At 45.2% G+C, this 18179-nt stretch overlaps 1 protein-coding gene across 4 annotated transcripts in view; it reads left to right on the top strand.

Moving 5' to 3' along the window:
* The first annotated feature begins 955 nt into the window (after positions 1-955).
* The window catches only part of erich2 (glutamate-rich 2), a 232441-nt gene continuing 215217 nt past the window's right edge, over positions 956-18179 (top strand). For all 4 annotated transcript variants that reach the window (XM_068035365.1, XM_068035364.1, XM_068035362.1 and 1 more), the window contains exons 1-2: positions 956-1228; positions 1309-1345. In XM_068035365.1, coding sequence (XP_067891466.1) covers positions 1312-1345 — 34 coding nt within the window. In that variant the 5' untranslated portion in view covers positions 956-1228; positions 1309-1311. The remainder of the gene's footprint in view (positions 1229-1308; positions 1346-18179) is intronic.

The following is an 18179-nucleotide window of genomic DNA, read 5'->3' as shown; positions in this document are numbered from 1 at the left end:
TCAAGTCTTATTCCAGGGCTTAAGCAACAAAAAAATTAAAGCTGCTACTGAGGGAGCACTACACTCCTGGAGGTGTTGTCTTCTGAATGAGATATGAAACTGAGGGCCCCAACTGCCTCCTCGGCTGGATGTAAAAGATCCGATAGCACTATTTCAAAGATGAGCAGGGGAGTTATCCCTGGTGTCTGGCCAATATTTATCCCTCAATCAACATCACAAGAAAGCAGATTATTTGGCCATTACCTCATTGCTGTTTGTGGGAGTTTGCTGTGTGCATACTGCCTGTTGTGTTTCCTACATTACTATAATGACTACACTTCAAAAGTACTTAATTGGCTGCAAAAGCACTTTGAGATGTCCAGTGGTCGTGAAAGATGCTATATAAATACAAGCCTTTCTCTCTTTATTGGAGTTAGCCCTCTTCCAATTTAGAAGTTCTACTTTAGATTGTTCCTTGCTCTTCTCCATTACTAATCTAAACCTTATGATACAACGATCGTTCTTACCCAAGTGTTCCCCCACAGACACTTGGTTCACTTCATGCATTCTACTGCGCGTTTGTGTTTTAATGGATAGGGTCACTTGTATGCAGGGGACGTAGGGGGCACTGGATGTCCTCGGGGCCCTGGGGGGGCAGATGAAAGGTCACAGACCTGAAGCGTTAACTTTGCTTCTCTCTCCACAGATGCTGCCAGACCTGCTGAGTATTGCCAGCACTTTTTGTTTTTATTGCAGTGCTATGTTTATTTGTTTAGAGTGAAATATATTGAACTAAATAATATTTTGTAAACAAATTGAGTAATGATTGAGATATGGCAGCCCTATAAAATGATACATTTTGTACAAATTGTACGCTGCATGCTAACAAAACACAAAGTGCAAAGATGTTACTGAAGCCGGAAGCAATGTGCAGCACCAAGCACTTTCAGCCACCCTTTCCCATCGCTCGCTCGCACACAAAAACTGGAACGTAATCCGCAGCGGTTGCCCCGGAAACGGCGCTGCGGTTACCAGGGAGAGGGTTTGTGTGGCTTCTGAGGGGCGGCTGGGCCGGAGCAGCAGCAGAAGCAGAGCCGGGCGGCACGGATTGAAGCCAGGCCCCACTGAAATGGTTTCCTGAGAAGTGAAGGTCGCCTGCGGTCTCTATTAACACCGCCGCTTCGTTCCTGCACGGCCCCGTTCCGCTTTTCTCCCGCACGGTTTCAGCCACAGCGAAGGACATGAGCAGGTGAGTATTGGTTTGATAAGCCGTGGCGTTGCTGTTCATCACCGATATCTTGGGTCTGACCTGTTGACTTATTCTTTCAGGTCATGGGACACGTCGGAGAGGTCTCCTTTGCCCAGGGTGAGTGATCATTTTCTGTAATCGGTTGGAGTGCGACCTCACCAGCCCCGGGGAGTAGGCTTCCCCTTCACAGCAACACTTCAGTTTTAGTGTTAACAACCGAAGGCTGGGTCCGCCTGAGTCCGGGTACAAGCGATGTGAGGCAGACTCATACCATGCTCTCCTTGCAGTACATCAACATCTCACCTGGCTCAATCAGACCTCCAACATCAACCTCTGATATTCTGAGAGCTGTGCCAGCTTTTCCAATACCGGTGGGCCCTGTAAGCAATGTATGGAGGGGCAGGGTGACAGGAACTCACAGATTCTACCATCCAAGGAGTGATGAGGTTGTACAACAAGCAAGGTTATTGGAATCAACAGTGTAAACAGGTTCACAAGACCTCAAGTGGATGAGGCCCAGGGGTTGGTTGGTTCCCAGGAAAGGGCACTAGTTTCTTTAGGGTTCTCATGGAAAGAGGGCGCTCCAAAAATACTGAGTTACGGAACTTTTCATGGGGGACTCAGGACCCATATGGTCAGTTAAGAAATGCTGAGCTTCGGGCAAGAAGTACAAAGATAAAAATTGGAAGTAATAGTGAATCTAGATTAAAACTTTGCCCACATTTGGAATATGGTGAGCAGTTTAGGGCCATGGAGTACAGCAGCTGTTGAGGCAAAGGGAGGATGGAGCACAGATTCACTTCGAAGCTGTCTGATATATATAGAGAGAAATAAAAACAGAAAGTGCTGGAAACACTCAGTAGGCCTGGCAGCATCTGTGGAGAGAGAAACAGAGTTAACAAACAAACATTAACTCTGTTCTCTGTCCATATATGCTGCCAGACCTCCTGAGTATTTCCAACACTTTCTGTTTTTATTTCAGATTTCCAGCATCTGCAGTATTTTGCTTTTATATTAATACAAAGACAGACTTGGACTTGTTTTCAATAGAACAGAGAATATTCCAAGGTTAGCGCTGTTTAAAATGCAGGGATGAGATAGGGTAGATGGAGACAGACTATTTAGTGCAGGGGAGTGTCAAACTAATGTAATATGGTGGGCCTGACCTGAGATTCTGGCACTTGATGTGATCCACATTCAGGAAAAATTATTTGGAGATGCAGGGGTATAAATTGGTGTTTGTTTCACTTGTTCTTTGCATGTAAAATGGACAAAATGTACACCAATTTCATGGCACAAGGTCTTGTGCTTAGCTGCCACCACTGTTTTTAGGTGTCTGCCAGTGCTGGATTATTTTAAATATGCAATGAGGGGGTCCTGTGCCTGTTTCAGGACCCTTCTTTAAAAAAAAGCATGAAAATCTATGTGGAGCATGTGCGGTGCAAGTTCAGTAGTTTTTCCAGTTCTACAGCCGCCTAACTAGTAGTCCTTATCGGCATGGCTGCAGGGTGCTAAAGAAATAGTTGAGAAATTTTTTTTTACTACCCCTTCTGTGGAGCAGGAGGGTTCCTCCTAGCTCCACAGCATTACTGCGGGCTGCTGCTGGCTGCAGTTGGTCCTCCTGCACCCTACTCAGGAATTACTGGCAATGCAGCAGGCCCAAATTTGATTCCTGAAATTAGCGAGCTGCCACTGAAGGTGCGAGTTAGCTTGCCACAATTATTAAAAACAGACCTGCGGCCTAATTTCAGATGAGCATTGGACTTTGGCTTCTGGTCCACTTTTTCTGCAGGTTTTAGAATGCGGTTCTACAAAATTTATCCCTCAAAAAATGGTGTAGGTGACAATTATTTCAGGGTCAATCATAATGCCTCTTATATGGCAAGCATTAGGAAACATTCATTGCTGCTTTTTAAATGGTCATGCATAACTTTTCGGTGTACTTACATTTTTCTCACCGTGCTGTGCTTTACAATATCTTGGAATGTGGCATTCTTCACCACAGCTACCTGATGGTGTGGGCTTTCCATTCATGTCTAAGAAAAATATGAAATTAATTTCATAATTCAAGCGAATGTTCTGATAATTTACCTAATTGGCACTGAAACTGTTATGGGTTACAAACTGCACACTTCAAGACAGAGGTATAAAAGTTACAGCACAGACTATTACCAGAGCTTAAAAAGCAATTATATTTGTTTTTGAGGAAAGGTAGATTATCTTTTGTAAAAAGGGTACTGAAGCTGGTAGTAATTGTTCTTCTCAAGTGAATTGGCAATATGGATTTGACTGAGTCAAAATAACTTTTAAAATTAAATCATTGAATTGTTAGATTGATCACCACTATTAGTGAAGTGAAAACATGAGTGAATTTGGACATGGACACATCTGCTTCTCCAAGATTTATGGATTTGTATTATTAAAGTCCATTCCACCAGGACATTCTCCCCCTCCAATCTCAACTTTCAGCAGTTCCCTTGTTAAACTCTACACTGCAGTCATAAAATTATAATAGTTGTGTAATAAAAATAGAAAATTCTAGAAAACACTCAACAGGTTGGGCAACATCTGTGGAGGGCAAAACAGAGTTGTTGGGCTGAATTTTCTGAGTGAGTGAGAGGCACGTCAGGAGGCAGGACCTGGTAAAATAATGATGGAAGGCGTCGGACTGGAAGTCCGATGTCTTAACGCCAGTTCCAGATTTTCCGAAAGGTGGCCAGGAAGGTGGCAGGAACAAACGCTTTGATGCGGCAGCAAGGTAATTAAGCTGGTTAATCAGGCAATTGACTAAAAGTTTAGGGGACAAATGGAATTTTATAAGGAGCGCACGGGGATCAAGGGTCTTTGGAGCCTTGCCAGTTATATGGAGATAGTGAGGGGGTGGGAGATCAAGGCTGGCTTCAGATGCCAGCCATCGATAGTGAGAGCTTTGTACCAAGGGAAGGGTGGGACAGCATGGACACTGCCATTAACACCCGGGAGCAGATCAGAAATAAGTTTGGGCATCAAGGGTTGGCTGGCAAAGTGCCAACCTTTAAGTGGCACACCAGTGACTGTGGGGACTTGGGGAGTCGTGGAGGATATTGGGGAAGGAGGCTTTGGAACCTCTGTGCAGAGACCCGCTATGGGCTTCATCCAGTCAGCCTTCGGGACCTCCGATGACGAGGAGCATCAGAGTGGGAGGCAGCAGCAGCCACAGAGAGTGAGGCAGCAGCAACCTGTGGGCCAACAAGAGTCTCACCCTCGGGAGGGGGCGCAGGAGGCGGGCATAGGGGGGACGACACCAGTCTCTTGTCCACAGAAGGGCCTACCCACCAGAGAGGGCCTACCGCACCAGGCTCAATTACCTGAAGAGGTCGGAGAAGCAGTGTCTCCGAAGACTCCACTTCTCCAGGGAGACAGTCAGAGCTGTGTGCCATGATGGAGGACCAGCTCAGGCCCATGGGAAGCAGTGAGCACCCTATGCCAGTGGCGTGAAGATCACCGTGGCATTGAATTTTTATGCCTCAGGATCATTCCAGGGATCCTCCGGAGATATGTGTGGGGTCTCCCAGTGCCAATGCTTCAAGATGGTCACCAGTGTCATGTTGAGGAAGGCCAGCCATTTTGTCTTCTTCGACACTGATCCCACAGTCAAACAGAGAGCTGTAGGATTCGTGGGCATTGCTGAATTCCCCCAGTGTAAGGTGCCATCGACTGTACATTTGAGGCCTTCAAGGCACCCACAGTGCAGCCAGCAGCCTTTATGAACAGGAAGGGCTTCCATTCCATCCATGTCCAACTGGTCTGTGACCACTGCAGAAGGATCCTTCAATAGTGCCCTGGGTTCCCCAGCAGCAGCCATGACGCTTTCATTCTTCGCCAGTCCCAGGTGTCGGACCTCTTCAAACCTCCCACAACTGTTTAAGGATGGCTACTAGGTGACGAGGGCTACCCACTGAAGAAGTGGCTAATGACGCCTATGAGGAGGCCAAGCACTGAAGTGGAGAAGTGCAATGCATGCCATGGATCAACTAGGGTGACCATCAAGCAGGTTTTGCAAAGATGCGGTTCAGGTGTCTGGATAGATCTGGTAGAGCCCTTCAGTACACCCTTGACAGGATCTCCTGTATTGTTGTGGTGTGCTGTGCTGTACACAACCAGGCACTTCATGAAGTGGATTATAATCCTAGTCCCTTTTTGGGACCATCCCGCATCAGGCTTACTCCCCAGATGATCACTGTCACTTAAGGTTGAGGAAGAGAGATCTCACAGATGCCTGAATGAATCTGAAGAACTAATCTAATTCTCCCCAAAGGAAAGGAATCAGCAGAGGATATTACTATCTTCCAGATAGTCTTTTTAACAAGTTTTAGCCAGACTATAACAACCCTGATATTATAAGGGTCTGAGAATTTCTCCTCAATAATGTACCTACCCATTAAAGAAGGTACAGCGATGGGTTCTCGAGTTGAGATACAGAAGATTGTATGAGCAATATATTTTCTAAATTATATAAAAGTTTATTAAGGAACCGAACATACAATTCACATTTTGGGTAAAACAATCGCAATGTTAATAGTTCTAGGAAAAAAAAGAAATTTTATTGCTCGTACAGAATCCAACTTTTAAGTCTAAATAATGTTACAGTAAAATATTTTAAGATCTCCATCAAAATTTAAAGCAGCATTTACCTTAAATCCCCGAGTAGAAAGCTACAGAGTTTAGCGAGACACCTCTATCTCAATTAAGGGGAGAACAATAGTCACCACACCAGGTAGCTCGTACCTTTACCATGGCTGGAATGAATCCAATGATTCTAAAGATCCACTATGTGGTTCCAATATTTATACTGTTTCAACACAGCATAACTAGTTTTTTTTACGTATGGAGGTATTGCCTCTCTTGCAAGTTGATTAGTCGCCTTCTATGTCCCAAATGAGGCTGTATAACTGTCAATTTCAAGTTGAAATTCACATTATTTAATTTTTAAGGAAAGGCTGAGTTAGCAGGAAGCTGTGAGCACAGATGTTGGTCAATACCTCTAAAGCTAGCAGGACAGTGAAGGTTGCACTTAATGGTGCACTTCCTAACTACACAAAAGTGTTTTAAGACTATAGCCAGGATTTAACCATAGGTGGACAGGAGCCGGCCACTGACTGAAAAGTTGGTGGCGAACCTGCTTCCGCCTCGCCTGGGGATCCGACCCGTATTTTGGGGGTCCCCAGGCTTTGACTGTTCTGAGGCGGGTCTTCCACCTGCTTGAGGTAGGAAGTCCCACCTAATAGAGCTGCTGGCCAATCAGCGGGCCGGCATCTCCTCGACCCAGCAGTGCCACTGGGAGCGGTGGCTACTGCTGGAACTACAGCCCAGCTAGAAGTAAAGATGCCGGGGAGCCTGGAAGGCAGGTGAGTTTTGGTTGCCTCGCCGGATCCAACCAATTACCCCCGGTGTGGTCGGTTGGGGGGACGGGGGGGCATGTTGGGGGTGGTTAGGTTAGTTGCGGGCGGCCCTCCATCGGGCAAAGGGTGCCCGATCATGAGGGCCCCCCGAAACGTTCGAGAGCCGCCTGCTTTTGTTAGGCGGCTTCTCTCGGGTCTAGGACACTTGCTTGCCACAAGTAAAATCCGCATAGAGGCGGGCGAAGGCCCTTAAGTGGCCGTTAAATGGCCACTTAAGGGCCTTGATTGGCCTGGGGCGGGCGGGCTGTTTTTCGCCACCCTGCGTAAAGTAGCAGCGGAGGCGGGAGCAGGTCAGGAAGGGCCCCTGGAGAATCACAGAATAATACAGTGCAGAAGAGGCCCTTCAGCCCATTGAGTCTGCACCGATGCATTAAAGACACCTGACCTGTCTACCTTATCCCATTTGCCAGCACTTGGCCCACAGCCTTGAATGTTATGACGTGCCAAGTGCTCATCCAGGTACTTTTTAAAGGATGTGAGGCAACCCGCCTCTACCACCCTCCCAGGCAGGGCTTTCCAGACCGTCACCACCCTCTGGGTAAAAAAGTTCTTCCTCAAATCCCTCTTAAACCTCCCACCCCTCACCTTAAACTTGTGACACCTCATAACTGACCCTTCAACTAAGGGGAACAGCTGCTCCCTATCCACCCTGTCCATGCCCCTCATAATCTTGTACACCTCGATCAGGTCACCCCTCAGTCTTCTCTGCTCCAGCGAAAACAACCCAAGCCTACCCAACCTCTCTTCATAGTTAACATGCAAGTTAACATGCAGGTGCAGCAGGCTATTAGGAAGGCAAATGGCATGTTGGCCTTTATTGCAAGGGGATTGGAGTACAGGAAGAAAGCAGTTTTACTAAAATTGCACAGGGCTTTGGTGAGACTGCACCTGGAATACTGTGTGCAGTTTTGTTCTCCACATTTAAGAATGGATATACTTGCACTGGAGGCGGTGCAGTGAAGGTTTACTAAATTGGTCCCTGGGATGAGGGGGTTGGCCTGTGATGAGAGGCTGAGTAAATTGGGCTGATACTCTCTGGAGTTTAGAAGAATGAGGGGTGATCTGATTGAGACATACAAGATTCTGAAAGGGCTTGACAGGGTAGAAGCTGAGCTATTGTTCCCACTGATCAGGGAATCTACAACACGGGGGCACAGTCTCAGGATAAGGGGTCAATCATTCAGGACTGAGATGAGGAGAAACTACTGCATGCAAAGGGTTGTGAATCTTTGGAATTCTCTACCCCAGTGGGTTGTAGATGCTCTGTAGTTGAATACATTTAAGGCTGGGATAGATAGATTTTTGGTCTCGCAGGGAATCAAGGGGTATGGGGAGTGGGCAGAAAGTGGAATTGAAACCCAAGATCAACCATGATTGTATTGAATGGCGGAGCAGGCTCACTGGGACATATGGTCTACTTCTCCTATTTCTTGTGAGATGTGTAGGGGCAGAAGATGTTGATATGGTTCTTAATGAATACCTTGCATCTGACTTCACAAAAGAGGCGGACAATGTAGATATTGTAGTTAAGGAGGAAGAGTGTGAAGTATTGGATGTGATAAACATAGGGAGAGAGGAAGTATTAATGGGATTAGTATCCTTGAAAGTTGATAAATCACCAGGGCTAGATGAAATGTATCCTAGGCTGTTAAAAAGAAGCAAGAGAGAAAATAGCAGAGAGTCTGACCATCATTTTCCAGTCTTCACTGGATACAGGTGTTGTGCTGGAGGATTGGAGAATTGTACCTCTGTTTAAAAAGGGAGCAAAGGATAGACTGAATAATTACAAGCCAGTCAGTCTAACCTCAGAAGTGGGCAAATTATTGGAATCTATTCTGAGAGACAGGATAAACTATCACTTAGAAAGGCACAGGTTAATCAAGGATAGTCAGCATGGATTTGTTAAGGGAAGATCTTGTTTGACCAATTTGATCGAACTTTTTGAAGTAACAAGGAAGATAGATGAAGGTAGTGCAGTTGATGTGGTCTACACGGATTTTAGCAAGGCTTTTGACAAGGTCCCACATGGCAGACTGGTTAAAAAAATAAAATCCCATGGGATCCAGGGAAATGCAGAAAGGTGGATACAAAATTGGTTCAGTGGCAGGAAACAAAGGGTAATTGTTGACGTGTGTTTTAACGACTGGAGAGCTGTTTCCAGTGGCATTCCGCAGGGCTCAGTACTGGGTCCCCTGTTTTTTGTGGTATGTATTAACGATTTGGACATAGAGGTAGGGGGCATGATCAAGAAGTTTGCAGACGACACAAAGATTGACCATGTGGTAGATAGCGAAGAGGATAGCTGTAGGCTGCAAGAAGATATTTATGGTCTGATCAGATGGGCAGACAAGTGGCAAATGGAATTCAATCTGGAGAAGTGTGAGATGATGCATTTGGGGAAGTCAAACAAGGCAAAGGAATGCACGATTAATGGGAAAATACTGAGAAGTGTAGAGTAAGTGAGGGACTTTGGAGTGAATGTCCATAGATCCCTGAAGGTAGCAGGACAGGTTGATAAGGTGGTGAAGAAGGCATATGGAATCCTTTCCTTTATTAGCCAAGGTATAGAATATAAGAGCAGGGAGGTTATGCTGGAACTGTATAAATCATTAGTTAGGCCACAACCTGAGTACTGTGTGCAGTTCTGGTCACCTCATTACAGCAAGGATGTAATTGTACTAGAGAGGGTACAGAGGAGATTTACAAGGATGTTGCCAGGACTGGAAAAATGCAGTTATGAGGAAAGATTGGGTAGGCTGGGGTTGTTCTCCTTGGAACAGAGAAGGCTGAGGGGAGATCTGATTGAAATGTACAAAATTTTGAGGGGCCTGGATAGAGTGGAGATGAAGGGTCTATTCACCATAGCAGAGAGGTCAGTGATGAGGGGGGATAGATTTAAAGTGATTGGTAGAAAAATTAGAGGGGAGATGAGGAAAACCTTTTTCACCCAGAGGGTGGTGGGGTCTGGAACTCACTGCTTGAAAGGCTAGTTGAGGCAGAGACCGTTAACTTATTCAAAAGGAGTCTGGATATGCACCTCGAGTGCCGTAATCTTCAGGGCTACAGATCAAATGTTGGAAGGTGGGATTAGAATAGGTGGATCATTTTTCGGCCGGCACAGACACGATGGGCCAAGTGGCCTCTTTCTGTGCCTTAAACCTTCTATGATTCTATAGCGATGGCATGCCGATCCAAGCGGGTCTTCTGCATCCACTGAGTGACCTGCTGAATTTGACTGTCCCTCAGAGCCGCCAAGCTCTGAAGCTCCACTCATGGCCTGAATGGACTCCTTCACTGTCCATGCCAGGGTGTGTATAGACTCTGGCAGCTCCGCCAAATGTTCCCTGACCTCACACTGCAGATCCAGTAGCTGGCGCCTTGCAGATGACTCCAGAGGCATGTCATCAATCTGCGGCTCAGCATCGCCCCAGCTTTCTGCAGTCCTTGGGGAGGTGTTGGTGTAGTGGTAATGTCACAATACTAGTAATCCAGAGCCCAGGCTAATGCTCTGGGGACATGGGTTCGAATCCCACCATGGCAAATGGTGATATTTGAATTCAATTAATAAATCTGGAAGTAAAAGCTAGCCGGATGGTAACCATGAAACCATTGGTGAATGTTGTAAAATCCCATCTGGTTCACTAATGTCCTTTAAGGAACGAAATTTACCAAAGGAGTGAAATATGCCATCCTTACCTGATCTGGCCTACATATGACTCCAGCAAGGTGGTTGACTCTTAAAATGCCCTCTGAGATGGCCTAGCAACCCACTCAGTTCAAGGGCAATTAGGGATGGGTAATAAATGCTGGCCTAGCCAGCGACGCTCACATCCCACAAATGAATAATAAAAAGTCTTCTGTGTGTCGGTGTCCTGGGCTGTCACAGCTGCTGTCAGCTTCTCTGGCACATCGCCATCCATCGGCATCAGGATCTGCAGAAAGGGGACGCTTCCATCCGTCTTTGCCCTTTCTCGGGAGTTATGCGTGGTTTTCTCCTGCAAGCACAGAGAAAGAGCATAGATGCCTGGCGTAGACATGCATAACGCCTGAGCAGGTGGCAGCATACCTAGACACGATGGTGGCACTGGCATGTTTCCTGCATGCTGCCACTCAGCAGCCTCAGCACAGTTGTCAGCTGTGTTCGACTGGAGTCCTTCACAGCAAGATTGCTATGCCTCTGACAGCCAATGCTGCTGCCTGGTCATTGACAGTGGGCAAATCTTTGTTGGCAATCTCACTTGAACCCCTTAACGCTTGTAAGCCTGAAGGTTTCGCGCTATGTTCTGAACTCGCCTTAGCAGAGTGCAAGAGGTCATTCACCCTGTTCCAGCATTGGAGATAGGTGCAGGGGGATGACCTCATGGCTATTGACATCCTCTGCAATCTCCAGCCAGGCTTGCTTGGTTTGGGAGGACAATCTCCTCCTCCCATCCTGAGGGAAGAGGACCTCCCCCTGTGCCCACATAGCCTGGTGGACAGCCAGCAGGGAGGCATCACCAAACATTAGGGCCACCCTTGGACACTGCTCAGCCATCCTTAGTGCTTCTGCTGTGGCTGGAACCTCTTGCCTCTCCAGTTGCCGCTGAGGATGCTGGCTGTCACACCTGCCTGCAGTTAATTGGCTGATACCGATGTAGTTTGATTCACCCGGCCGTCCCCCACCTGCGCGCAATGGCCTCTGCTTCTGGGCCCAACGACAGGACCCAGGGCGGGTGGGAAAAATTCAGCCCAAAGTTTCAGGTTGATAACCTATCATCAGAACAATTTGTAATAATTGTGTAGTTGTAACAAAATCAGATAAATCAATATTTCTCTTTCAAACTATAGAATGCAATTCCAGCATTTAGTATATTAATTATTTGTTGCGGTTTCTGCCTCCATTTCTCCCACTTTCTGGATTCTGTTTCAAAGAGTCTGTTTATTGGACTACTAAACCCAAGTTACTTTAGCTCAGTTTGTTGTGGATGGTCTTATTTTGTAAACTCACCTTTATGTTATACTCCTCCAAATCAAACAGAAAAGGGAAGTACCTAGGAGCATAGTGTATCGCTACTCTGATGTACTGTACTGTGGGATCCTGATTTTTATGAACATAGGAATTAGGAGCTGGACATCTCGCTGCTGCTCTCACATGCGTTCAAGTCTTCAGAAGAAGGAATTCTGCTCCACACAAGATCAGATGGCAGCTTGTTCAACCTTGCCCGTCTTAGAGCGAAGACCAAAGTATGGGAAGCCCTCAACAGGGAACTCCTGTTTGTTGACGATGCTGCATTAACATCCCACACGGAAGAGTGTCTGCAGAGACTCATCGACAGGATTGCGGCTGCCTGCAACGAACTTGGCCTAACCATCAGCCTCAAGAAAACAAACATCATGGGACAGGATGTCAGAAATGCTCCATTCATCAATATCGGCGACCATGCTCTGGAAGTGGTTCAAGAGTTCACCTACATAGGCTCAACTATCACCAGTAACTTGTCTCTCGATGCAGAAATCAACAAGCGCATGGGAAAGGCGTCCGCTGCTGTGTCCAGACTAGCCAAGAGGGTGTGTGGGAAAATGGCGCACTGACACGGAACACAAAAGTCTGAGTGTTTCAAGCCTGTGTCCTCAGTACATTGCTCTATGGCAGCGAGGCCTGGACAACGTATGTCAGCCAACTCATTCCATCTTCGCTGCCGCCGGAGAATCCTTGGCATCAGGTGGCAGGACCGTATCTCCAATGCAGATGTCCTTGAGGCGGCCAACATCCCCAGCATATACACCCGACTGAGCCAGTGGTGCTTGAGATGGCTTGGCCATGTGAGCCACGTGGAAGAGGGCAGGATCCCCAAAGACACATTGTACAGCGAGCTCGTCACTGTTATCAGTGACCCTTCTTCGGATGGTTAACTCTGCTTCTCTTTCCACAGATGCTGCCAGACCTGCTGAGTGGTTCCAGCATTTCTTGTTTTTATTTTATCTGCAGTGCCTGTTGAAGAGTCTGTCACTCTAGACTTGGCCTTTATAGCCACTCCAGGTGCTGCTCCACAAACCACTGACCACCTCTAGGCGCTTACCCATTGTCGCTCAAGACAAGGAGGCCAAAGAAGAAGAAGAAGACCATTCGGCCTCTCAAGTCTGCTGCGCCATTTGATAAAGTCATGACTGATCTGATTGTGGCCTCATCTCTACTTTCCTGTCTACCCCCTATACCCTTGACTTCCTTGTCAATCAAGAATCTAAATAACTCAACCTTAAAAATATTCAATGACCCTGCCTCCACTGCTCTCTGGGGAAGGGAATTCCACAGCTTAACGACCCTCTGAGAGAAAAAATTTCTCCTCATCTCCATCTTAAATGGAAGACCACTTATTTTTAAATTCTGTCCCTTTGTCTCTGTCATAAGGGGAAACAGCCTCTCAGCATTCACCCTGTCAAGTCCCCTCAAGATCTTATATGTTTCAATAAGATCACCTCTCATTCTTCTAAACTCTATTGGATAAAGGCCCAACCTGTCCAACCTTTCCTCATAAGATAACACCTTCATCCCAGGAATCAGTTGAGTGAACCTTCTCCGAACTGTTTCTAATGCAATTATATCCTTATTTAAGTAAGGAGACCAAAACTGTACACAGTACCCCAGATGTGGTCTCACCAACGCCCTATAAACTGTAGCAAAACTTCTGTTATGACTGGGTGAGAAAGGGGTCTCGGGGTTCCCTCTCAGCTTTTTCCTGGTTTGGCTATAACAGGGTTTAATTTTTAAAACACTGTTTAGCTTCCCCTCAGTGAATCCTTGTTCACCGCTCTCCAATTGTAATGGTAAAGAAATCAACCAGACAGGTTTTCTTAGATTTAAATAAGAAAGGTATAAGTTTTTCACATTAAAGCTGTAATTCAGTTAAAACTACTAAAAATATGCGAAGCGACCACACTAGCATGCATACGCGTGAAACACACGCAGATAGAGACAGAAAAGGAGAAAGAATCAACGGGAAAGGTTTGAAGCAATAGCTGGAGTTCATTTACTGTCTTTTGAGTTTGATGTAAAATCTTTGATTGCAGTTATATCTTGCCGTCTTGTTGGGGCCCAGTGCACTCTTTCAAACTTGTGTCGATGGTTTTCTGCCTTGGCTTCATTTCTTCCATGGGTCCCTTTCTTTGCGTGAGGGGGAGAGAGAGCGAGACAGGGAGATGCTGTCTTCCTTCAAGTTCAGTTGCAGTCTGACTCAAACTGTTCTGTGAGCACAATTCAAAACTCCAAGTTGGCCAGCAGGTTAGTCATGTGACTAATCCCTTATTTGGGACAACTGTTCCTGCGGTTTGTGGATTGTTCATCTGAGCAGACACCCGTGGTGGGGGGAATAGAATACACATTCAATGTCTGGTGATCAAAATCCATTTGGGTTAATTGAATCAGGGAACAGTTCCATTGTCTTCTCCGGGCAACTATCTCTTAGAATACAAATGTTTCCAGCCACTGACCTTTTAAAATGCAGGTACAGCCTTTTTTCAGTCCGGTAAGAGTTTAAAAATTAGCATTCATATGACTAAATTAATATGCCCCATTCTTGGCAGTTGGGGTTTCATCACACTTCCTTATTTTTATATTCCATTTCCCTTGCAACAAACGACAACATTCCATTTGCCCTTCACTTGCTGTACCTGCATACTAACTTTGTGATTTTAAGATCTACTCTAAAAATAACTTTACACATAAACCTAACAAGGTAACAACTCAGAACCAAGACTTATTTGACTTACTAAGCAAACTAAGTAGGATTAACGTACACAAGCGATTACAAAGTAAATCTATTAACCGTATATTTTTGGAAAAGTTATTCAATTCATTTAATAAAATAAAAGAATATATGGAGGGGTGAGATGCTCTTCAAAAATGATTGCAAATGTTTTACTCAAAAATAATTTGGAAAAATAATCTTTGCCAGTTTCCCCCTCAAACACCCTCTTTCAGCTTTTTAAAAATTAGTTTGGGGGATGTGGGCATCGCTGGCTCAGCCAGCATTTATTGCCCGTCCCTAATTGTCCTTGAGAAGGTGGCGGTGAGCTGCCTTCTTGAACCGCTGCAGTCCTTGGGGTGTAGGTCCATCCACAGTGCTGTTAAGAAGGGAGTTCCAGGATTTTGACCCAGCAAGAGTGAAGGAACGGTGATATAGTTCCAAGTCAGGATGGTGCGTGGCTTGGAGGAGAACTTGCAGGTGGTGGTGTTCCCGTGCATCTGCTGCCCTTGTCCTTCTAGGTGGTAGTGGTCGTGGATTTGGAACGTGCTGTCTGAGGAGCCTTGGTGTGTTGCTTCAGTGCAGCTTGTGTTGCCGTTACTGCTGATTGAAGCTTATGCTCGGGCTCTGGCTATGGATGCTGCGAGGTCCCAAGCAAGGAGCCGACAGTTGAGACAGAGACATCAGGTGCGGGGTGTCTGTTCCCTGTGAGTGGAGCTTGAGAATGGGACTGTGGCTGTGGTATGGCTGCTCACTTGCTCTCCCATCGTGGTGTGAGCTACAGCAGTTGGAGCTTCCAATGTAAGATCAGGCTGTGAGTGGGAGACCATCCACGAGTAGGTGAAGAAGGGAAAAACTATGCATTGGGACAGTGGAACCGAAGATGGAGGAGAGAGTCGTGGAGGGAAACCAGAGGTGGAAGGAACTTTGATTCTACCAGTAACTAATAGTAATTCACTGAAATTGTACCAATGGTTAATAATAATACTGGTAACAGTCAGATTCTCCTCCTAAGTAACAGTCATACATTAACTCATCTATAGTCTATATGAAACTGATGATAGGTGTGATGCTCTTATATCCTTTCTTTAACTAATAGTAATCCTATAATCTGCTGATGTTCACCCTGTAACTACAGCCAAAATCTCCCTGCATTGCAATTAGGCTCCCTGGTTGATGTTATTAACAGGCTCCATCTCTCCCTATCTGCTCTGACTCTGGTGTGGACTCAGGTTCTGTGTGAAAGTGCCAACTCTGAACTAAGTCTGTCCCTCACTAGCTACTTGTGATAAAGCATCCAATGATCTAATTACTCTCAGTGCAGAAACCTTCCTTCTCCCTGTCCCACTCAGTTCTTGCAGTGAGAATCCTTGGTCTCCATAACCTTGCTCCCTCTCACCCAGCAGTGGAAACAATCATTCACTGTTTGCCCACAGTAAAGCCTCCAGATTTCAATCATCATGTTACGGGCTGCTCCCCTCTTCGTGTCACTCCCACTCACCACTTGACTGCTGCTGCTCTTGTCTCTGCAAAAGATGCTGGACTTCTAAAAAGGGACAGAACATAGCTAGAAGGTGGTGGTAAACAAATACATACATGTTTCTTTTCTTGTGCAATAACCTGTAAAGTGCTTGAACAGATTACAGAAGTTGGTTAAATGGCAGACACTAGCTTGAGACAATAATGAGGGAAATTAAAGATGTTTATAAGGCACTGAACATGTGAATAAATGAGATAGTGAAGGGTAAAGTGGGTAGAAATGGAAGCACAAAAAACTGACAAAGCAGACTAAATTCCAGATCAAAGCGGATCATGTTAAAGGAGCAGACACGAACCAACCACTCAACACTACCTTCCTGGAAATTCTGGCAACACCCATGCCATGTTGCCAGTACTTTCTGCTGAAGAGAAAATGGGAGCTATAATTAAGATCTGAAGTTACAACAACTATTAATGTTATAGTGATCTGCCTAAGGGCAGGTCCTCTGCTCATTTCTCCACGCCTCACAATCTTGGGCGTTCCTCTTCAGTTGCTCGTGGGAGCCTCCCATTTTCAATTTCAAGTTGTCTAACATCATCATTCTCTTTCTCCCTCTTGATCTACATCCATCTAATCTTCCTTCAAACACCTCCTCCAGCAAGTTCACATGCCTTATAAGATGGCCAATCCAACCTAGTTGCCTTTTCTTGATGATATTCACTAATGATCTATCCTCCTTCACCATCCTGAGATCTTCATTGCTGTTGTGTTCTCTCCAAGTGACCCACTCCACCCTTCTCCAGAATCACATTTCACAACTCTAGTCTTTGGATGTCCACTTTTCTCAAGGTCCACGTTTCAGCCCCGTACAATGAGACACTCCAAATCACACTCTTGATAAATCTTAAGATCCCTACTCATTCCTATATTGAGCAATTTGTTATGTTTAGAGAATGCATTCTTTGTCTTTGCTATTCTAGTTCTGATTTCTTTATAGCAGTAACCATCTTCTAACAAGATCCTCACCAGGTACTTACCTATTCCAGCTGTTGATCATTTATCTTGACCTCTATTTTCCCACCAAGCTTTTCCCTGGTGGGAAACTATTAATAACACTTTTCATTTTAAAATCCAGAGCAACTATAACTTCAAGCCTTAATGGGGCACACATCTCGTTGTGTTTTACATGGTATAACATTCCTGTACTTATAAATCGATGTATCCTGTAATTCACTATGAGCAACACCCCAGGAGATTTACTGATAGAGAACAAAATATTTAATTATCATGATTACTATTCTGTACCTGTGTACACAATTTATTGTAAGTATTGCTCATTATCATTTTCTGAATTTAAATATATCAATACATTATGATCCAAAAATTCAACTACTCACTTGTAAAATGGTGTAAATAAAATGAACACTTCAATACTAATATATTAATTTGTGTGGCTCAGGTTCTCTTATGCATTTGACGTTGGAAATGGCTAGAAGTTCTAGTATTTAAGTGTCTTAGGATTTTAATTTTGCTTATTTGTGAGAATACAGTATAGAAAAAGTTGAGTCTCATACCAGATTTGCGCTGTGTTACTAATTATATGACAAGCCTTTCCTAGAGAAGGATCCTCCCCAGTTGGCTAGAGATTAGGTTTGCCACTTTACAAGTTGTGTTTCAGCTTCCTTCCATTCCCCCTTTTTTAAAGCATTCTGTAGGCCATTTTCAAAACTAAAATGTGAGGTGAGATGTTTTTGCCATTTCCTAAAGTTCCTTCATTGCTTACTAACTCAATCTTAATTTGAAGCTAAAAAGGGAAAAAAAGTTATTTCTATTGACATAGCGCTTCACAGCCAAAGAGGTACTTTTAAAGTGTGGTCACTGTTGGTAATGTATAGAAAAATAGAAGCTACAGCAAGGTCCCATAAATATCAATGACTCCCCTGCTCTTCAAATAGTGGCATAAGATATTTTGCTTCCATCTGAAAGAGCTGATGGGGCCTTGTTTCAACGTCCCATCCAAGAGATGGCTGAAGTGTCAACCTGGATTATTGCTTAAGTCACAGGAGTTTGGCTTGAACACACATTTCTGATTTAGCAGCAAAAGTGCTGTCACTGAGCCAAATCTAAGAACTAAGGCTGAGGCTTGTAGCAGTAATTGGTGATTGGAGGTAGTCACATGGTTTGGTTGTTGAAATGATGGTCTTAGAGTCTGGAAGCACTAGCAAGGGGTGATGGGATATTGAAAGAATGGAGCAGTGTTGGAATCTGTGTGCATTGGGAGCTGTTGGAGTGGATTCTGTGGTTGCGGA

The sequence above is a fragment of the Heterodontus francisci genome, chromosome 7, assembly GCF_036365525.1.
Source record: "Heterodontus francisci isolate sHetFra1 chromosome 7, sHetFra1.hap1, whole genome shotgun sequence".
Taxonomy (NCBI): domain Eukaryota; kingdom Metazoa; phylum Chordata; class Chondrichthyes; order Heterodontiformes; family Heterodontidae; genus Heterodontus; species Heterodontus francisci.
The sequence above is the reverse complement of the archived record's forward strand: the minus strand, read 5'-3'. Positions and strand labels throughout refer to the sequence as shown.